This window comes from Bos taurus, chromosome 3 (genome assembly GCF_002263795.3).
Source record: "Bos taurus isolate L1 Dominette 01449 registration number 42190680 breed Hereford chromosome 3, ARS-UCD2.0, whole genome shotgun sequence".
Lineage (NCBI taxonomy): Eukaryota > Metazoa > Chordata > Mammalia > Artiodactyla > Bovidae > Bos > Bos taurus.
Window position 1 is genome coordinate 57,576,826 of NC_037330.1, and position 23,037 is coordinate 57,599,862.

The 23,037-nt window shown below is 38.9% G+C and overlaps 2 protein-coding genes across 2 annotated transcripts in view; one reads left to right on the forward strand and one right to left on the reverse strand.

Moving 5' to 3' along the window:
• CLCA1 (chloride channel accessory 1) overlaps positions 1 to 16,143 on the reverse strand; it is a 34,080-nt gene extending 17,937 nt beyond the window's left edge. Inside the window, exons 1-5 of the mRNA NM_001206176.2 lie at positions 15,931 to 16,143; positions 10,072 to 10,212; positions 9,756 to 9,903; positions 7,279 to 7,384; positions 2,713 to 2,890 (exon numbers count right to left, since the gene is read on the reverse strand). Of these exons, the coding sequence (NP_001193105.1) occupies positions 2,713 to 2,890; positions 7,279 to 7,384; positions 9,756 to 9,903; positions 10,072 to 10,212; positions 15,931 to 16,092 (735 nt within the window). The 5' untranslated portion in view covers positions 16,093 to 16,143. The remainder of the gene's footprint in view (positions 1 to 2,712; positions 2,891 to 7,278; positions 7,385 to 9,755; positions 9,904 to 10,071; positions 10,213 to 15,930) is intronic.
• The window catches only part of ODF2L (outer dense fiber of sperm tails 2 like), a 399,873-nt gene that overhangs the window by 262,351 nt on the left and 114,485 nt on the right, over positions 1 to 23,037 (forward strand). The window lies entirely within an intron of this gene.

Here is a 23,037-nt window from a genome sequence, read left to right on the forward strand (position 1 = left end):
CTGTCTTTTTACTTCTGTACCGTATTCAATAAATTACAGGACACATTCAACACCTTATTATACCACAGATTTTATGGTAGATGATTTTGCCCAGAAATTAATGTAAATGTTCTGAGGATACATGAGGCAGGCTGGGCTAAGTTAAGGTGTTTGGTAGGTGAGGTATATTAAATGCATCTTCAACTTACAATGGGATGGAGGAAGATCAGTATTTTAAAACTACTTAAAGCTATTAAAATTATGTAAAAACTCCCTAATGGCGCCAACATTCTTAAAAAGATAGAAAATTTTAGTTAACAACCAAAAACAAATATGCAGGCTGAAAGATCTCTGAAAGTTAAAGGTTACTGATCATGTCCTTATTACTCACAAAAAAAAGTACCTGATCCCCCGGATGAATTTCTTATTTAACCAACTCTTGTGCTTGTCTGTCTTTAAGGATATTTGAAGTAGTTCTAAGTCATTAAGCTAAAAGCTAGTGGAAGAGAGAAGTTGGAGAAGCAAAAAAAAAAAAGCAACTAAACAAACAAACAAAAAAACTAAGCAAGGGGTCTGGGGAAGATAGGACTTTATTCCTGATTATGTTCTCCTGTCTTGTCCAATAGAGAAAAGCTGCTCACTCTTACTTGACTTGACTTGAAATAGATTTAAGGGGCTAGATCTGATAAACAGAGTGCCTGATGAACTATGGATGGAGGTTTGTGACATTGTACAGGAAACGGATCAAGACCATCCCCAAGAAAAAGAAATGAAAAAAGTCAAAACGGCTGTCTGAGGAGGCCTTACAGATAGCTGTGAAAAGAAGAGAAGCGAAAAGCAAAGGAGAAAAGGAAAAATATACCCATTTGAATGCAAAGTTCCAAAGAATAGCAAGGAGAGGTAAGAAAGCCTTCCTCAGCGATCAATGCAAAGAAAGAGAGAGAACAACAGAGGGAAAGACTAGAGATCTCTTCAAAAAAATTAGAGATACCAAGGGAACATTTCATGCAAAGATGGGCTCAATAAAGGACAGAAATGGTATGGACCTAACAGAAACAGAAGATATTAAGAAGAGGTAGCAAGAATACACAGAAGAACTATACAAAAAAGATCTTCATAACCCAGATAATCACGAAGGTGTGATCACTGACCTAGAGCCAGACATCCTGGAATGCGAAGTCAAGTGGGCCTTAGGAAGTATCACTACGAACAAAGCTAGTGGAGGTGATGGAATTCTTGTTTCTGTGAAAGTGCTTCACTCAATATGTCAGCAAATTTGGAAGACTCAACAGTGGCCACAGGACTGGAAAAGGTCAGTTTCATTCCAATCCCAAAGAAAGGCAATGCCAAAGAATGCTCAAACTACCGCACAATTGCACTCATCTCACACGCTAGTAAAGTAATGCTCAAAATTCTCCAAGCTAGGCAATACGTGAACTATAAACTTCCAGATGTTCAAACTGGTTTTCAAAAAGGCAGAGGAACCAGAGATCAAATTGCCAACATCCGCTGGATCATGGAAAAAGCAAGAGAGTTCCAGAAAAACATCTATTTCTGCTTTATTGACTATGCCAAAGCCTTTGACTGTGTGGATCACAATAAACTGTGGAAAATTCTGAAAGAGATGGGAATACCAGACCACCTGACCTGCCTCCTGAGAAACGTGTATGCAGGTCAGGAAGCAACAGTTAGAACTGGACATGGAACAACAGACTGGTTCCAAATAGGAAAAGGAGTACGTCAAGGCTGTATATTGTCACCCTGCTTATTTAACTTCTATGCAGAGCACATCATGAGAAACGCTGGACTGGAAGAAGCACAAGCTGGAATCAAGATTGCCGGGAGAAATATCAATGATCTCAGATATGCAGATGACACCACCCTTATGGCAGACAGTGAAGAGGAACTAAAAAGCCTCTTGATGAAAGTGAAAGAGGAGAGTGAGAAAGTTGGCTTAAAGCTCAGCATTCAGAAAACTAAGATCATGGCATCCGGTCCCATCACTTCATGGCAAATAGATGGGGAAACAGTGGCTGACTTTATTTTTTTGGCCTTCAAAATCACTGCAGATGGTGATTACAGCCATGAAATTAAAAGATGCATACTCCTTGGAAGGAAAGTTATGATCAACCTAGACATCATATTAAAAAGCAGAGACATTACTTTGTCAACAAAGGTCCATCTAGTCAGGCTATGGTTTATCCAGATGTATGGATGTGAGAGTTGGACTGTGAAGAACGCTGAGTGCTGAAGAATTGATGCTTTTGAACTGTGGTGTTGGAGAAGACTCTTGAGAGTCCCTTGGACTGCAAGGAGGTCCAACCAGTCCATCCTAAGGGAAATCAGTCCTGGGTGTTCATTGAAAGGACTGATGTTGAAGCTGAAACTCCAGTATTTTGGCCACCTCATGTGAAGAGCTCACTCATTTGAAAAGACCCTGATGCTGGAAAAGATTGAAGGCAGGAGAATAAGGGGACGACAGAGGATGAGATGGTTGGATGGCATCACCGACTCAATGGACATGAGTTTGGGTAAACTCTGGGAGTTGATGATGAACAGGGAGGCCTGGTGTGCTGCAGTTCATGGGGTTGCAAAGAGTCGGACATGAATGAGCCACTGAACTGATACTGATACTTGACTTCCTAACATTTCACCCTGTCTTGCATCATCTGGGATAAAAACCTCACTAAACTCATGTCAAGAACAAAAGAAGAAAAAGGACATGGCACTTACAGTATCAATACTTTGTGAATACATTATGGAAGCCTTCTCCCTCTGATCCTTATGAGGTATGAATTCACATCCTTCTTCATACAGTCCTGTTTTTCTGTCAAGTTTGCATGGTTGAGTGACACAGCTTCCTCCTTGACACTTCTGTATTACAGTTTCACCAGTAAAACCTTCTGAACATCTGCAGATATATTCAGGTTAGATATTTAAGTGAAATGATAATTTCAAAATGTTGGACTCTGGTCAGTTTCTACAGACAGCATTGTTTACAATTTCCCTTTATAATTTAAGAAATAAATGTAGCACCTTAAATATTAAAATTATCAAATTCTCATCAGAGTAATTTTGTTTACCTGAAAGTATCTGAGGGGTTCCCAAAATGATATCAGAATGTGTTTCTATGCAGCAGAAAAGCTAAGGCTGTCTTACAGCCACTGTTAAGAATTAATAAGGATCAAAGTCCTAAGGCACTTCCTAATCTGGTCCTCTCATTCCTGGAAAATCAAGAGCCTCTTTTGTTTCTCTAAAAAGTTTTGCTGACAACTTTTTCTTTGTTTGTTTGTTTTGATCCAGCTAGTTTATGTCATACAGTTTTTGCATAGTTCTTGTGTGTTTATATAGATATTTTAGATTTTTATTTATATGCTTATGAGTTTGTTACTATTGTGAATGGAGTACTTTTCCCCACATCTTATTTTTTGAGTATATAAAAAACATATGAACATAGGAAATTTGGAAAATAGGACGAGTATAAAGAAGAGAAGAAAAAAATCATATCCCACTCTCAGATAAACTATTGTTAATGTACTAAAGCATTTCCTTCTCTATGTATCAGCATAACATTCTATGTATAGCTTTACTGCCTGATCTTATAAAACTTATTTTAGTACATTTAAATTGTAATGTATTATTATAATTCATAATATTCTTTCAAAATGTGACTTTAATAACTTCACATTTTGAAATTACAATGTGAATTTAGCCTAATTTACTTAATTTTTTTCCTCCATGAATTTTTCAGTGCTAAAAATAAAACTTCTGTGAATAAATGAAATTGGTGCATCACATTTTGAATCTATTTCCAAGCTTGCTATGACTGACATCCAGAATAAATGGTCAGATTCAGAAATTTGAACATTTTAAAGCCTGTTGATAGAGCTCATTCTAATATTTCCTTTAAAATGGATTGTTAAACGTAAGATTAGTAGATCAAGAAATAGGAAAGAATTCTAGAGATTTGATATGTGTCATCAAATTGCTTTCCAAGAAGGTTATTCTAGTTTATTTCTCTGATAACCATCTATGAGAACACTCATCCTGTTAGGAGAATCACACGGACTGAAACTGCCCACCCTGGCCAGACACCATAGTAACCATTTGCATGAGTTGTTTTATGACAGGAGGTCCTGGTAAGGAACACTACTAATAAGCCACCACCAATCAGAAGAGTTCAGGAAAGGTCAAAAGGAGATACCACAGGTCCGACCACTTCCCAGAATCCTTCTCTCTGGCATCCATCTTGGCTGAACAAGGCATGCACCACCAGGAAGGACTCTGAGTCAGAATGATTGGCTAAAGACAACCCGGAAACTAATCCCATCACCATAAAACCCAAGCCATGTGGCAGAGCTGTTTTCCTGGGTTCCCTTACCCTACTGCTCTCCACCCAGGTGCCCTTTCCCAGTAAAATCTCTTGCTTTGTCAGCACATGTGTCTCCTCAGACAATTCATTTCCAAGTGTAGACAAGAGCCCAGTTTCGGGCCCTGGAAGGGGTCCCCCTTCCTGCAACAATCCCACCGACAGGCACTAGTACTAGGTAATAAACGATTGTCATCTTTGTCAAATCTGCACCTCTTTGACTACTAATGTCTGACCATTTTTACATTTTTACTGGCCATTTTTATTTCTTCTTTTATATAGATTATTTTCTCGTGTCTATTTTTCTATTAGGGTGTTATATTGTTTTCTTTTATCTGTTATAATGCTAAGCTTTTAAAGGCCTGTTTTTTAAATATTTGCAAACATTTTTTTCTGTTTTTTATTTTTAATTTAGTTTATGTTTGATTTATATGCAAAAAGTTTTAAATTTATATGTAGTCAAATTTATCATTCTTTTAGTTATGTCTTTTTCCAACTCTTGAATGCATAGAAAGACATTCACCATTTAGGAATATGATATTTATTAATATACTTCTTGTTTTCATCATGGTTTTATTTTTTTATATTGAATAAATCTATCCAGTTGAAAGAGAGTCTATTAATAGTTAAAAATTGTCCTGACATCTAAAGAAATCTTGTCTTTCCTTGTGGATTTATAATTCTAGCTATATCAAATAGTAAATTATTGCGTGCCTACTAATTTGCATTGTTTTAATTAATGTAGCTTTATTGTATATTTAAAATTCAACAAGAAAATTTTCCTTTATTACTATACTTTTTCAAAAATGTTTGCAGCTGCTATCTACTGGATAAGCTCAGGGTCTTTAAAATGAGGTAAAAATAGAAATGTTTTGACTAAAGTTTCATAAGACGTATATATTAATTTGGGTTGAATTTACATATTCTATGAATTTAAAATATCTGTTAATCTTAATTTTCTTTTAAATTCTTTAGAAGGATTTTGTGTTGTGGTTTTCTTCAGATGTAACTTTTACATTTCTTAGAGTTTTCTTCAAATATATCTGGTTGCCTTATTGACTTCCCTTGTCAATTTTAATTTCTTTTTTTCCCTTCAGGGTTTCAAAGTGGATCACATTATCATCTGCCTAGAAACAATTTTCTCTCTCTCTTTCTAGGAGCCCCTGTTATTTTAACCTTCCCAACACATTATTGCATTGGCTACAACTTTCTAAAAATGATAATTTCTAGTAGTTCCCATTCTTATTATATTCCTGGGAATGTTTAGTGATTCCCTACTAAATATTATGTAGGCAGTTGGTTTTCAACTGATGTTCTGCTTCATATTAAGGAAGCCTTCTATTATGGGTAGTACTGTCATCTTTGTAGTTGTTTCTGAGCCTTATAAGTAATAAAAAATTGGTAGATAAACAATAAATACTATTTGTATTTTAAAACAAAATTTATTGTTAAGAGGACATGGTAATTATGTCAGTTTTGCAAAATGTTATCTGTGGAAGGATGAAAATTATGTATAATTTCTAGAATATCCCTTAGAAAGAATATATACTAATCAGCTTTTTTCTCAAGGGGAATACAGTTTCCATCTGGAAGCATAGCAAGAAGTGGGAAAGGTAGATGGGATGAGTGTCATCTGTGGGCTGAGATTTGAGAGGTTCACCTAACATGATCGCATCAACAGAGTGACACTGGGGAATGGACTCTATAGTGTGGGGGGGAACAAGCCAAAGGAATCAGTAGACTGTGTACAGCTCTGGGAGGTACTTAGTGTCTTTTTATACCTAAAGTGACCTAAGAGGAGAGAAATGTCAAATGACAGAATTTGAGTGTAATAAAGAAAAGGGAAAGCAGAAAGCAGTGATGCTCCTATGGGAGAAAGGGAATGCCAAGGCAGAGTTCTGAATTCCATGAAGCTTCCTTTGGAAACTGTGCTGAGTAAAGACAGTAAAGAAACCAAAGCTGAGTGCATCTCCTTAAAGAGCCATCATGGGAGTAGAACTAGAAGCAAAAGTGAAGAGGGGTGTTGCCCCAGCTCTAGTCTTTTAAAAGAGGCTGTTGTTTTTAACTGAGGTATAAATGTGCAAGCTTATCAAATTCCTTCCGAATCTGCTGGAATAATTTTCTTTTTTTCTCGATATACTATATTAATTACTTACCTATTATCATAGCATTTTCTGATACCTGGAAGATATCCTTCTTGGCCTTGGTGTGTTTGTTATATCTGTATAATATTAGTCCAGGTGTAATTTACTATGCTTTTATTTGTAATCTTTTTGGAAAGCTGTATCTACACAATTCTTTTTCATGCCATCTGTCAGGTTTTAGTATCTGAATTATGCCAACTCTCTAAAATGAATTGGGAAGCTCCCTATCTTTTATATTTGTACAAAAGCAGTTTATTCCCTGAAACTGTTGAGTCCAAGAACTTACCTGTAAAATTACGGCAGCCAGGGTACTTTCTAAGTATTCAGTTTGCATTCTACTGACACCATACAGGGTTTTGTTCAAATTGGGAGAAATTTTGTTTTGTTTTGATGTTTGGACTGTCTTTCAGCTAAGCTCCCCCAGTGTCTCTCAGGTCCATTCATTCTGATATAGTTCACACAGATAACTATTCTACCTGCAAGGAGCTGAAGCTTTATGTCTCTGATTATGAGACAGGAAGATGGAGATCCTGAATGTAGAACCTGTGAGTTTCTTCTAGTTGTACACACACAAAAACGCTAATGGTTTGTAGTTGCAGAGTAGAGAATTCATCTAAGGCACTTGTAAAGTGAACAAAAGTAGTAGTTTTATGGGAAAAGCTGAAAGAGAAGACACTAAGAATGAAAGAGGAAAATATGATGATAACACTGGCATTTTAAAAATATTCAAGACAAAATTGGTTACAATTTAAAACAGTTTAGGAAAATTAATCAAAATATACATACACTACTGGTTTTCTTCTTTTGTTGGATAGGTAGAATTTCTGGTCATTATTATATTCATTAAATACTCCCCATCGTAGATGAGCCCATTCATGGACAAATGCCCTTCCTGTGGAAAAATGTTTTAAACACCTAATTACAATAAGAATGGCAAAATTACCATCTTAAATTCAGAGCAAGTAATTCTTCTGAAAATTATTATGCTTTGCTTTTTTAAGTTAAAGATTTAATTTGATATGACAGTTGTACATGTCTATAAATATGACTACTTATTTTGGATTGTCAAGTGCTAATTAGGCACTTAGTAAGTACCAGGAAGCTGTTTATTCAAAGGTAGAACTAGTGCCCTGTGCTCACACATCTCATGGTCTAGCAGATGACACACATCATTTTAGATAGCTAAAATCTTTAGGGTTGCAAGTGTAATGATGGAGGTCAGCACAGGCTGACCTGTAGGGCAGCCAAGAAGGTCCTTCTTCCCAATGACCCAAATGTGGACAGATCTCAAGGTCTGCCTACTCCACATCTGCCTTTTTGCTGTGACATATTCTCACCCTTCCAGTCTCATTGCCACTTACTCCTGAACTACTGTGACACTCACCCAGCTGGCTCCATGCCTCCAGTCTTCAATGACTTACCCATGGTGCTTGGGGTTAAGTCCAACTTCTCAACATGCGTACAAGGTCCCTGATGATTCAGGCCCTGTTCCTCTCTGCAGCCATATTTCTTGCTGTTCTCCACCCACTTTGAAAACTCCATATTGACAATGGATTCCTGAACCCCTTTTAGTTTCTAGAGTCACACAGTATGACTTGCTCATCTCTGATCTTTTTTACATATTTTTCCTCTGCTTGGAATACCGTCTCCCTATCTCTGACTGGGAGATAACTCCTACTCTTCTTTCAAAATTAAGCTTATATCCAGATAGAAGCCTTCTCTGACATCTTCAAACTAGTTCAGGTACCCCTCCTTTTTCACTTTCATTATATTCCATTATGGAATTTGTCATGCTTTATTGCCATTGCATATTTTCCAGTCTCTCACTATAGACTCTTGTCTCCACGAAAACAGGTACCACGACTTCTTCATTGTCATGTCTTGGTCCATATTGTCTAGAACTTAAAAGGTCCTAATAAATTTGTTATATTTGGATGAATATTAGTGACTTGTGTACCAGTCAGTTTTTCTGAAATGTAAATTCCAAAGTAGGCTGAATTTGGAGGATTAAGTGAGGAGGTGCAGGTTAAGAAAGCCCTAATATCTCACATTAAGGATTTTAGATTGCCTAGGTGCTGGGGAATAACTGATGGCCTCTTAAAGATGGGGGAGATTGTGAGGGAGTAGTCATGGAGTCAGAATACAAAAAGGAGAGAGTATAAAGGAATGGCATTGTATATGGTGATCTTGATGACTGGAGTGGCTCCAGAGTGGGAAAGAACAGCTTAGGTTGATAAGTAAATCAATCAATTGGTAAGTAAATCAATTCAACACATATTTATTGAGCCATACACTGGGGATTTTCTGTTTCTGTTACGGAGATGTTGTAAAAGAAGAGCAAAGAAGTATGTTTGTTAGACACTCCTCTCTGTTAAGGTCTGTAAAAGTGCTCTAGTGTATTTGGGGGTGGGACATGCAGGCACCAAGGCTCTTTTGTTTGCTTGTTTTCTCTGCCTTGCCTATTTAAATGAAAAAAATTAAAATGGTTCTAATATTTTTAAGATAATAAAGAAACCTAGTCGTTAGTTAACCTAATGAGTTAATACTAATCACACTTGATTATCCTTGAAAACTACATATTGTATATAAGCCATTGCTGATTTCTTTTAATGTTTTATCCAACGATTGCTCTGTTTGGTTCATATGAAAATGGTAAATGATATTTTGTGAAGGAAATGTTGACTTTTTCTTTAGTTAGTATTTGTCAGAGCTGAACATTAAGGCTATTCTATCTGATACTCAAAGTGTGGTCCAAAGTCAGGCAGTATCAGCATCACCTGGGAGCTTGTTAAAATGCAGATTCTCGAGTCCTACCCCACACCTACTGAATCAGAACTATTTTAACAATCCATTTACAATCTGAACGCACATTAAAGTCTGAAAACATTATGTGTCTGCCATATGTTTTGGCCATAACTGAATTGCAGACAAGAGATTTAGTTTGTTCAGGTGTCTTCCCACAGAACCATAGGAACCTAACGTCACATTAATTAAACTATTTAATCAGAGTTATTATCTGATAATAACTGAGTATCTGAAAATTAAAAATATTATAGTTATACACACATATTTGCAGGATCTGAAGGAAATAATTCTAACTGAAAAATGCACTATTCTGAATCTGTTTTATGTGAGAAAAACAGGCTATAATAGTCTATTTGGCTTTTATGTTCTCATTCAGAAAGATAATGCTAGTGTTGATCTATTTGCAACATAAAATTATTGAATTATTACATAGCAGAATATTTCATCTCTACCCATACCTTGTGGTCCATATTGACGTGATTTTTTTCCAGCTAGGAAGTCAGGAGTGAGATAAATTCTATCACCCTTTTCTCCACAGCCTCCCATCTGCTCAGTATAAGGTCCATCGTTACCTGTTGGATTAGGTTCAGCAACCAGAACATCAGCCTGAAATTTAAGAAAAATTTTTCATCATTACAAAATTTCAGCAAATGAGTTGACCTTATTCACAGCAGACTATATTGAAACAATTTTATTTGATTCTAGAATATTTTGATAAAAGAATCTAAGTCACAAAATAAAATTAAATTTGAAAAAAGAAATTAATGTTCTTACATTTTTGTAGGTCTCAAGTTTGGGTTTCACATATTCAGGTTTTGTTTTCCAATTTTCAGGAATCAAAATGGCAACATTTTTGAAATAGAATCTTTTTTCTGTAGCCTCAAACAAATATGGAGATGCATCGGTCACCATATCCTGGGGGCAGCGGGGTGGGGAATAAATATAAAGAAGCATGCTTAATGACAGAAAAAAAGATGAAATTACCAATTATTCCAATTTATATTTGTATTTCACATTTCCAGAAAATGGCTACTTATCAAGCTAAGAAAAGGAGATTATCTTGTTAATAATAGTAGCTAGCCTTTTTTGACAGAGAAGGCAATGGCACCCCATTCCAGTACTCTTGCCTGGAAAATCCCATGGATGGAGGAGCCTAGAAGGCTGCAGTCCATGGGGTCACTGAGGGTTGGACACGACTAAGCGACTTCACTTTCACTTTTCACTTTCATGCATTGGAGAAGGAAATGGCAACCCACTCCAGTGTTCTTGCCTGGAGAATCCCAGGGACGGGGGAGCCTGGTGGGTGCCGCCTATGGGGTCGCACAGAGTCAGACACGACTGAAGTGACTTAGCAGCAGCAGCAGCAGCCTTTTTTTGAGATTTTTATTGCATGCTCTGTGTCACAGTGTAATGGTTGACACTGAAGACTTCAAAAGCAGGCACTAATCCTGGCTCACCACTTATGGTGGGACATCAGAAATTTCCTAGAGAGAATTCCCTGGTGATCGATCCAAAGGTTAGGAGTCGGCACTTTCACTGCTGGGGACTGGGTTCCATCCCTGGTTGGGGAACTAGGATCTCACAAGCCACGTGGTATGGCCAAAAAAAAAAAAATGTCCTTAACCGCTCCTGAGCCTCAGTTTCCCCATTTATAAGATGGAAAATATTACAGAGAGCAGCCAATAAGGTTGTTGTGAGGATCAAATGAAGTCAAGAAAGCATTTGGAGCCATGTTTACTTAGCACAAATGCTTATCAAATATTAGCTCTTAGTTTCATTTCATTGATCCTTTAAAGATCAATGAAACTTTAAAGGAAAAACTGAGAATTAGAGAGTATTAGTCTCAACATCTCACACCAAATAGTAGTGAAAAGAAACTCAAATTAAAATAAATACAACCTCAACACCTCCTGTAATAATTTTGTTGTTGTTGTTGAGTTGCTAAGTCGTATCTGACTCTTTGTGACCCTATGGACTTAAGCAAGGTCAGGCTTCTCTGTCCATGTTATTCTCCAGGCAAGAATACTGGAGTGGCTTGCTATTTTCTTCTCCAGGGGATCTTCCCAACCTGGGGATCGAATCCTAGTCTCCTACATTAATAGGCGGATTCTTTACCACTGAGCTACCAGGGGAGCCCAAATGTTATGATAGTGTTTGTTTTTAGTATAAAACTAAGTATTAGATACAATGAAGTGGCATAAGTATATAATCTCTTTTCAAATTATGCCTAACTTTATTTCTCTAAAGCAAAAGAGCTGTAGTGTTCAATTATAAATGCCTGTTTCCCTGAAAGTTTCCCTGAAATGCATCATGACAAGACAGTAGAAGGGATACTACAAGATGTTTATAATAGAAAGGGAAATTGGGACTATTAGAGCTGAAAATCACTGAAAAATGCAAATATGAGTGTAGACAGAGGGAAGAAGATAGAAGACTGAGCTCCAGGGGCCCAGCATTCAGAAGTGGGAAGAGGAAGAGCCAGCAAAGCAGACTCAGAAGGAGCAGCCGGTGCAGGGGAGGGAGATGGGGAGGCATGGGAGAGCACTTCAAGAAGGAGAGATTGGCCATCAGAGTTAAATACTGCTGAGCAATCAAGGAAGATGAGGACTAAGAACTGAGCAATGAATTTGGCAACCTGAAATGACAGCTCTATATGAGTGAATTCAACAGGGTGGGAGGTGATGAAGCAGAGGCAATGAAAACAGCAGGTCAAGAAATGTTTCTACAAATTAAAAGGAAATCAAGAAATGAAGCAGTAGTTGAAGGAAGATTTTGGGCAAGGGAGGTTTGTTTTGTTTTGAATGGGAACTATTATAACATATGTATGTGCTACTGGGGGGAAAAAAAACAAAGCTTATAATGCAAGAGGGAAAAAAAAAGGGATCATTGCTGGAGGAAAGTCCTTACTGGAACAGACCAGAGAGATGAGACATTGATGCCTAGACATCTAATCCTACGGGGTGGCCTTAGAAGCAGAGACAGTTCATCACTATATGGGAAAATAGTACTTGTGTATTGATGCAGGAGTAAATACTGTTCTGCTACTTCTTGGGGATAAACTTGGGGAATTTATCTCTCTGAGCCTCAGTTTCTGTCTTTTCAAATGGTAATTATAATACTTGCCTTGCTAGTTTTAAAAAAAGCTCTCAAAAAAGCCAGATTTTGAACAACTACTAGGTAAATTTAATATTGTATCACTTTTTAAATAAAAATATTGAGTCAGTATCACTAAAAAGTTGAAAAATAGGTATAAAACTTCCTATGTTGGAATATTATATTACAATTTAACTTGTAAAATGTAAATTTTCAGTGTCTCCTAGGAAGACAACTAAGCAGCATGAAATTTCTTGTCTTCTGTGTTTTATCAGAAACATTAATAAGGAATCTTTGACATCTGTTTCATATTTTGAGAAAGTGACCTCATATCCAAATAGACAGTTGAGCTTTTGAGGTTTGAAGAACGTTGAGGATGAAATTTATATGCTGCTGCTGCTGCTAAGTCGTTTCAGTCGTGTCCGACTCTGTGTGACCCCATTGACAGCAGCCCACCAGGCTTCCCCGTCCCTGGGATTCTCCAGGCAAGAACACTGGAGTGGGTTGCCATTTCCTTCTCCAATGCATGAAAGGAAAAGTGAAACTGAAGTCGCTCAGTCTTGTCTGACTCTTAGCGACCCCATGGACTGCAGCCCACCAGGCTCCTCCATCCATGGGATTTTCCAGTCAAGAGTACTGGAGTGGGTTGCCATTGCCTTCTCCGGAAATTTATATGATGCACTGGTAATTCCTTAAGAACAGGGATGATCTCCTGTTGACAACTGAATTCCTGGTACCTGACAATGTGAATGCTCTCTAAATGTTCATTGGATTAACGAACAAATGCGTGAATGAAGAGGTTACGATGAGGGGCAAACTGTCCAGGAGTGCCAAGACAGGAGGTGCTTGGGCTTCCATGCGTTGAGGAGACCCCCAACTACTCCCACTGTGTGTGTGTTAAGGGGGCGCGAGGGGTAGAGAGCTTCTTGACTCTCACCCCTTCATCTTATGAAGTGTGCTCGCACGGCTTCCGCAGCACAGACGAGAGTGGGGGGAAACTGCTGCAGCGCCACCTGCTGGTATTGTGAGTGCAGTACCTTTCGGACGGCCCTGCTGAAGCAGGTATTTAAGAACTGACTTTGAGGGTTCTGCTCACACAAGGACACCAAGGGGAGAGTCTCCCCAAAAAGCAGAGAACTGAGGGATGACCAGGAAGGTGGCAAAGCCACAGTGAGGTCCCTTGACCGCAGATCTGAAACATCAAACAGGGGCTCATTTTTATTAACTGCTCAGGGACTCTTGAGCACACTATTGTCCTTAAAAGTGTTCCTGTGACAAGGTAACTGTGGAAACCAACTTCTCTCATACCCAACTCGTTTAGGACTCATACCAGAAAACCAACTGAATAATAGTAGTGAGGAGTATATTTCTCAGGAGGAAGCCCCAAAGAGAGTGAGGTGAATGTCCTTTTGCTTTTTCTCTCAGTTCAGTTCAGTTGCTCAGTCGTGTCTGACTCTTTGCAACCCCATGGACTGCAACACAACAGGCTTCCCTGTCCATCGCCAACTCCCAGAGTTTACTCAAACTCATGCCCATTGAGTCGGTGATGCCATCCAACCATCTCATCCTCTGTCATCCCCTTCTCCTCTCGCCTTCAATCTTTCCCAGCATCAGGGTCTTTTCGAATGAGTCAGTTCTCATCAGGTGGCCAAAGCACCGTATAAATACAAATTACCATTGTCATTAGAAAGGCATTTGTGGCTCCTTTTCACTTGTTCCTGAGGCCTGCTCACTGTCCAGCCAGAGGCAGAAACATGCTGGTCACATTTTTCCTTCCAACTTTCCTTGTCTGTTGCTCCAGTGGCTGTTTCATTTTTGCTAATGTTATTTCTAAGTTTGTTGTTCAGTTGACCAGTCATATCTGACTCTTTGCAACCCCATGGACTGCAGCACGCCATGCCTCCCTGTCCCTCACCATCTCCCAAAGTTTGCCCAAGTTCATGTCCATCACATCGGACATGATGGCATCCAGCCATCTCTTCCTCTGACACCCTCTTCTCCTTCTGCCCTCAATCTTTCCCACCATCAGGGGCTTTTCCAATGAGTCGGCAATTCACATCAGATGAACAAAACCCTGGAGCTTCAGCTTTAGCATCAGTTCTTCCAGCGAGTATTCAGGGTTGATTTCCCTTAAGATTGACTGGTTTGATCTTCTTACTAGAGGTAATCAAAGACTCACCTAATGTTTCTGATTGTTTAGAGATTTCAAAAGACATGAATTTCCCTTTCACTGATAGCAATAATACCTGATGGTCTTCTGGTTTGAACTTCCCCTCCTCTTCAACCATTGCACTTCTCTAGCCCCAAACTCCTCTGGTGGTTGAGATGGTTCTCTCCCCTAACTCCTCTTTCTGGGTTTGCACCTGTTTAGAGCAAGGAACCTTTTGAGGCAACCCTTGGGGCCCTTGTACTATTAACTTCTGAGTTTACACAGAGGAACTTTTCCCAGAAACAAGTCTCAGTGCTTTTGGCTTGGTGAGAAATGATGAGCCCTTTCCATCTAAGATTAAAAGGAGGCCTGGGGACTGATGAATTGCCTACCATTTGTTGAGCTCTTAATATGTACCAGGCATTCTGCATACATTTTTAAAGGTCTTTCAAGTTTTTGAGAAAATTTTAGACTTACAGATGAGACATGCAAAAAATGTATACAGTTCCCATATACCCTCATCCAACTTCCCTTATATGCGTGCACTGATAATCCTCACAAAGTCCTGTGAGGAAGATATTTATTATTTTCCCCATTTTGTAGACCAGTACTTTTGCCCATTATACAGTACTACCTCTGGGTGAGCTACAGTCACTCTCCAGGATTGGCTTTTATAAGGCATTTCCTTCTTATTCTTTCCTGTTTGCTGTTATACAAAACCTCTCTAATCTCTCCATTTTACAGCAGTTAGATGCCTCTATGTGGACAGGAAGAATCCTCTTCCCTAATTTTTCCTTCCCCTACAGAAGAAGTAACAAGTGAAATAAGACTGCTCAGCAGCCCTGAGAAGACGCCTTGCGTTGGGCCTGGTAAAATGCAGGGTTTCCTCCCATTGGAAGGTTAAGGTTTGTTCTTAAATCAGAGATTAAGATTTGCATCTTGGACTCCTATATTAGATTCACAGGGAAGGGAGGGTTTAATCAGGAGAATAAAAGGAGACTCTGATAGGTGCAAATGGTAAAATCAGACAAAAGAATTACCCTCTGCACATTTCATAATATCTGCCAAATATAGTTGGCTCTGCCTTGGTGTAGAACTAAATAATTTTCAATGAAGTCATCTATAACCGAGAAGTAGAGATATCATTTAGTAAGTGCCAACAGTATATCAAGCTCTGAATTATATGCATTGCATGTATTATCTCATCCCTTGGAAGAATCATAATTGTTGTGTTATTATTTCCATTTTATAGCTGAAGAAATGCAAGAACAGATATTAAAAAAAAACTTTCCAGTGTCACGCAGCTGGAATTAGAGAACTCATGTTTGCTCTATCAACATATTATGCTTAATTTTTCAAAACAGCATGAATAGTTACCATTTCAGACTTACCTTTATATGTTGGATGAGTGTTTCATCTTCTGGTACATTAGGGTCAATTGCAATGACAATGCCTTCATAGCCATTATTATTCAGCTGAATGAGTGAATCACTCAGGGCCCCTTCCAGAAGGTGAAGGACCAAGATGAAAACAGAATTCTTAAATGACCCCATTGCTGTACATCTCCCTTTGAGTTCTCTCTTTGGAAAATGCTGGTTATGGAAGCATCTTTCCTTACCCCTATATATATGAATATATAGACACACATTTTTCCAATTTATCAGCAGTGGTTTATTGTAGGACTTTAACCTCTTGACCCCCAAATTGTTTCACTATTGGATTTGTCTTCACTATGATGAATGATAACTATATCTTGGTCTCAAATTCTGTGTACTTTTTAATATTTTATTTTGAGAGAAACGTTAGCCTTGCCTTCACCTTTGCCAGTTGCTGGCACAGAGGGTGGGGAGCCACATCCGGTTCCCTGGAAGGACTCACAGCTGACAAGCAGCTTTACCATTGAAAGATGTTTACTTCTTACAAATGTTTGCCCAGTCAGGGACACCGACCCACCCAACACCACCCTCTAACCCCTGCCTGCCCAGTGGAAGCCTGATTGTTCTGCATATTTGATAAGCATTCGTTAAGTGTAAACTATATTTCCAGTTATCCCTCATAATGGTCTTTATTTTTATCCTCTTTGATCTTTACACAACCTCAGCACCTTTTATTACTCTCTTAGACAATCTACTTGTACCAAAAGCATTAGCAAGCAACATTAGAAAAGATGAAATTTATATCTGACTGTGCAAGGCAAACTCCCTAATTTCCTTATCAGACCTCTATTTCATTATTCCATAGCTTCTATTGTCCAATAAAATTCAAATTAGCATTAAATTATTTTACTGAAATTAAATGTCTCCTAGGTGAGAGGCATTTAGATTATTGCCAGCTACCGTATAGATTCTTTTAAATTTGCCAAGTCTCAGATGGAAACTCATATTGGTCCACCACTTTCCTGTATTCAAATTACTTGAAATATCCCTTCCTATAATATCATTTGATCTTTGCATAGTGGTAAGCATCAGTTTCATCTTGTCTGTCTTTTTCTTTGACATTCACTCATAAAAATTAAATTAGTACTTGTTGCTAATAATTAGTGTGTGAAAGTCGCTCAGTCATGTCCGACACTTTGCGACCCCATGGACTGTCCATGGAATTCTCCAGGCCAGAACACTAAAGCCTTTCCCTTCTTCAGGGGATCTTCCCAACCCAGGGATTGAACCCAGGTCTCGCGTGTTGTAGTCAGATTCTTTACCAGCTGAGCTACAAAAGAAGCCCCAATAATTAGTACTTATTGCTTAAGTGTATAATCTGTAATTAATCAAAAGTGAGGCATTGGAATAGAGTGGAAGTATCCAATTATAAAGTAGTTGTCCAGATAATCTAAGTATGCTTTTACATAAAAATTCAGTGCCTATTGCCCAAAGAAAGGCAATGCCAAAGAATGCTCAAACTACCGCACAATTGCACTCATCTCACACGCTAGTAAAGTAATGCTCAAAATTCTCCAAGCCAGGCTTCAGCAATATGTGAATCGTGAACTTCCTGATGTTCAAGCTGGTTTTAGAAAAGGCAGAGGAACCAGAGATCAAATTGCCAACATCCGCTGGATCATGGAAAAAGCAAGAGAGTTCCAGAAAAACATCTATTTCTGCTTTATTGACTATGCCAAAGCCTTTGATTGTGTGGATCACAATCAACTGTGGAAAATTCTGAAAGAGATGGGAATACCAGACCACCTGATCTGCCTCTTGAGAAATGTGTATGCAGGTCAGGAAGCAACAGTTAGAACTGGACATGGAACAACAGACTGGTTCCAAATAGGAAAAGGAGTACGTCAAGGCTGTATATTGTCACCCTGCTTATTTAACTTATATGCAGAGTACATCATGAGAAACGCTGGGCTGGAAGAAACACAAGCTAGAATCAAGATTGCCGGGAGAAATATCAATAACCTCAGATATGCAGATGACACCATCCTTATGGCAGAAAGTGAAGAGGAACTAAAAAGCCTCTTGATGAAAGTGAAAGTGGAGAGTGAAAAAGTTGGCTGAAAGCTCAGCATTCAGAAAACGAAGATCATGGCATCTGGTCCCATGACTTCATGGGAAATAGATGGGGAAACAGTGGAAACAGTGTCAGACTTTATTTTGGGGGGCTCCAAAATCACTACAGATGGTGATTGCAGCCATGAAATGAAAAGACTCTTACTCCTTGGAAGGAAAGTTATGACCAACCTAGATAGCATATTGAAAAGCAGAGACATTACTTTGCCAACAAAGGTTTGTCTAGTCAAGGCTATGGTTTTTCCTGTGGTCATGTATGGATGTGAGAGTTGGACTGTGAAGAAGGCTGAGCACTGAAGAATTGATGCTTTTAAACTGTGGTGTTGGAGAAGACTCTTGAGAGTCCCTTGGACTGCAAGGAGATGCAACCAGTCCATTCTGAAGGAGATCAGCCCTGGGATTTCTTTGGAAGGAATGATGCTAAAGCTGAAACTCCAGTACTTTGGCCACCTCATGAGAAGAGTTGACTCATTGGAAAAGACTCTGATGCTGGGAGGGATTGAGGGCAAGAGGAGAAGGGGACGACAGAGGATGAGATGGCTGGATGGCATCACTGACTCAATGGACGTGAGTCTCAGTGAACTCCGGGAGTTGGTGATGGACAGGGAGGCCTGGCGTGCTGCGATTCATGGGGTCGCAAAGAGTCGGACATGACTGAAAGACTGATCTGATCTGATCGACTAATCTGAGTGAATTCTGGGAGTTGGTGATGGATAGGGAGGCCTGGCAGAGAAGGCAATGGCACCCGACTCCAGTACTCTTGCCTGGAAAATCCCATGGGCGGAGGAGCCTGGTAGGCTGCCATCCATGGGGTCGCCAAGAGTGGGACACGACTGAACGACTTCACTTTCACTTTTCACTTTTATGCATTGGAGAAGGAAATGGCAACCCACTCCAGTGTTCTTGCCTGGAGAATCCCAGGGACGGGGAACCTGGTGGGCTGCCGTCTATGGGGTCGCACAGAGTTAGACGTGCCTGAACGACTGAACTGAATTGAACTGATTGACTAAATATATGCATTTAATATGCATGCATCATTAAAAGTTTTACATTTTAAAATATCTCAGACACCCCCCCCCCACACACACACATATTATACATGTCTTCCCCTTGGTTCCCTAGAAAAGAGAGGCTAGGCAAGCTTATGTACTAGTGATTTGCAAGCCTAATTCCAGAACAGTGGGAGTGAGAAAAGGGGAAATAATCCAAGGAAGCCTGGGAGGCAATAAAAAGTGCTTATTACACCACTGTGGTGTCACAGAGATCAGCAGGCCACCCTGCAGATTCAGCCGCCCTGCCATCTGGGATGTCTCCTAATGGGCAATCGGAGGAAGGGAAAATGTTTGGATCCTTCTCAACTACATATGATCACTTCCCCTGAGCTTTCTCGTGTCACCCAAACCTTCAGCAGCTGATTGCAAAAAAAAAAAAAGAAAAATGCTATAGCTCATGGTATATAAACAGGCAAAGATTCCAAGTGGTGCCTGATTGTCCTCTGGCAGTAGATCCACTTGGGCCTACAAGGAGTGATTGAGGTGCCCATTGGGTCAGCTGGGGCCAGAGAAACCTAAAGAGGTTCAATAAGGTGAGTCCAATACAATTTACTTCCTGAACTGCTCAGACCCACTCATGTCCTTTCATCATATCTAGATCCATTATTACAAGGTAAGGCTGGAATTGGGGGTAGAGGCATGAGCTAGTTCACATTTTCACTGAGAGAAGGTTCAAGACCAGTCATTCATAGAATCTCCTCTGAAGTGCTCATCATGGGCTATCTCCTAAAATACCCAAAGCAAGAGAGTTGTTGAAATAAGTTGTGATGCCTGCTGCTACAGCTGGTCTCAAGACCATTACAGATATGTATTGTCTCCTTTCTTCATCAGCAGTTTCCCTAATTTTTAGCCAGCATTTTGGCTGATCTGTGGTATTTGTTTGCCTGATGGAGTGACCCAGCCCTTCATTCCTGAGGCGTCTGAGCCTTGGGTCACTCTGCCCTTGTTAGGCTATGGTTGGAGCAGATGCTGGTGACAGGTGTCGCCTGGCATGACAGAGCAGTTTAGGTGCCTGCTTATATTTTGCTTGGCCTTCCCTGCTGGCTGGGCCCTGATTGCTTGTTCAGTGGAGAGTGCTTGACGCTGCCTCATCTCCTAACACCACTGGCTGTTGTGTCCCAGGGGAGAGGGTGGAGTTAGTGTGGACCCACTGGGCAGGCTGTGGTGGCAGCTCCACCCTCTCTGGTACCCAAGTTCAGCCTGAACAGACTCACAGAGGCTTTGGCTCACATAGCATCTCACGCCATGGCACCTGGGATCTGGCTTTGTCAGAGGCAGCCCAGATTATTTGTGTATTTTAAATAAACAGAAATATAAGTATGTTTTCCTGTGTTTGGCTGCTTTCACCTAGTATTTTCAGCATGAATTTCAGCTATGTTGTTTTACGTAGCAGTAATCGTGCTCTTTTTCCTTTGTATTCCATTGTAAAAATATGCCACAATTTACTTACTGATTGCTTTTGATGAACATTTGGATTATTTCCTGCTTGGGGCTATTTTAAATAACAGTGCCATAGACATAAGCATTGACTTCAGTTGGGTATGTACCAAGAGTGGAATAGCCAAGACACAGAATATGTGTATGTCTAGCCATGGTTGGTCTCCCAGACACTTTTCAAAATGGTGTACTGATTGATCTACATTTCTACGAGTACACAGTGCGGCTGGTCTTTACAATTTTATCCACACTGGATGGGGTATAATCATGTTGTACTGTGGTTTTAATTTGCATGTTTCCTGATGACTGATGTTACTATACATGTTTCCTGATGACTGATGTTACTATACACCTTTCCATTTAATTGCTAGTCATTTGGATGTCCTTTTATGAAGTGCCTTTACAAGTCTTTGCCCAGTTTTTATCAGGTTAGTTTTTTTCTTGTTGATTTTTAAGAATTCTTTTGATGTTCTGGGTATTGAGCTGTGGATGTATACATTGCAGATATCTTTTCCCAGTTTGTGGCTTGTCTTAGCGGTTCTCTTGGATAAACAGAGGTTCTTAATTTTAATGGAATTCAATATAATGTTTTATTTTATGGGTAATGTTTTTGGGGTCATGTTGGAGACAGCATTTCCAAGTTCATGAAGATGTTATACAATATTTTATTCTAGAGTTTTGTCATTTTATCTTTCACATTTAGTTCTGTGATCTATCACATATTATGTTTTGTATATATAGTATGGGGTAGGATTCAAGATTTTTGTTTTGTTTTGCTCTCTAGGTAGCAGTACATGCAGGTCATTTATTGACAGGATCATCCTTTACACCCTGAGACTTGCTGTGTCTCAATGATAAAGAAGCCACTTGCCAAGGCAGGAGACGCAGGAGACTTGAGTTTGATCCCTGGGTCAGGAAGATAATCCGGAGAAGGGAATGGGAACCCACTCCAGTATTCTTGCCTGGAAAATCTCATGGACAGAGGAGCCTGGTGTGCTACAGTCCACGGAGTCACCAAGAGTACGACAATACTGAGCAACTGAGCATGCATTCCTTTCCCCCCACTGAGTTGCAGTTGAGATTTTTTTATGAATGAGGTGACTGCAAGTGTGAAGATCTGTTTTCAGACTCTATATGACTAGGCTTATTATCTCAGTCCTGTTTTGTCTTAGTTACTGCTGGTTTATAAGTCTTAATATTTAGTAGTATAAACACTAGCTATAAAATTATCAGCTTGGGAATTCTACCAGAAGAAAATTGCTGGATTTGACAGGATCATATTAAATTTATATGCTCATTGTAATATGTTAGCTAAATGATACAACCACCAGAGCCATGACAATTCTTAGGTCAACCATAAAAGGTCAAAAAGTGATGGTTACCCAATTCCTGGAAATCTCCACCCCTTCTCCAAAATAATTAGAATAATCCTACCACTCATTAGCTTGTGAAATTACCCAGCCTATAAAAATCGTCCACCTCGTATTTCAGGGCCTCTCACCTTCTGAGATGGCCCACACTCTGTGGGTGGACTGTATTTCTCCCAAAGCCTTTTTTTCCTTTTGAGACAGATCACATTCTGTCTATGGAATGTGTATCTCTCTAAATAAATCCACTTCTTACTTAAAATAAATAAATATATACATATTTATACATCAGTTTGGAAAGAAATGACATTTTTATAATATTGAGTTTTTGAGTCTTTATTGAAAGACTCAATCCACGGTCCTGGAATATCTTTTCATTTTAAATTTTATTTATTTGAGCTCAATTATGTTTTATAGTTTTAAGGGTAAAAGTCTTATGTACCTTTGGTTAAAGTTATTTCCATGGTGTTTTAAAATTGGGGGGTGTTATTATAAATGGTATTTTTAGAAAATTTCATTTTCTAATTGTTTATTGCTGATATATAGAAATATATTAGATTTTTGTGTATTGACTTTTCCTCCACAGAACTTACTAAATACATTTATTTCTAGTAGTTTATAGATTCTTTTGGATTTTGTATGCTTATAATTATGTCATCTATGAATAATAATATTCTTCCTTTTTAATCTTATATTACAATATTTTTATTTTGTTTCCTTCTCTTATTATACTTGTACTTCTCCACAGTACAGCATTGAATACCAGTGGAAAGAATGGTTATCTTTATTCTTGTTCCCAATCCCAAATGAAAAAGCATCCTATATTTTACCATTAAGTATGATATTACCTAGAGATATTTTGTAGGTATCTTCATCAGACAAAGAAAGTCTGCATCTGTTCCTAGCTTGCTGTTTTCTTTTTAAAAATCATAAATAGGTTTTTAATTTTTCCAAGTGCTGTTTATGCATCTATTGATTTTCATTTTTTATGCTGGTACTCTGGGGGCTTACATGGGTTTGAGTTTTCGATATTAAATCTCCCTTACATTCCTAGAATAAATTCTTGATCATGATGTAGTATACTTTTTGGTGTACTTACATTTGGATAGGATTTTTTGCACTATGTTCATGAG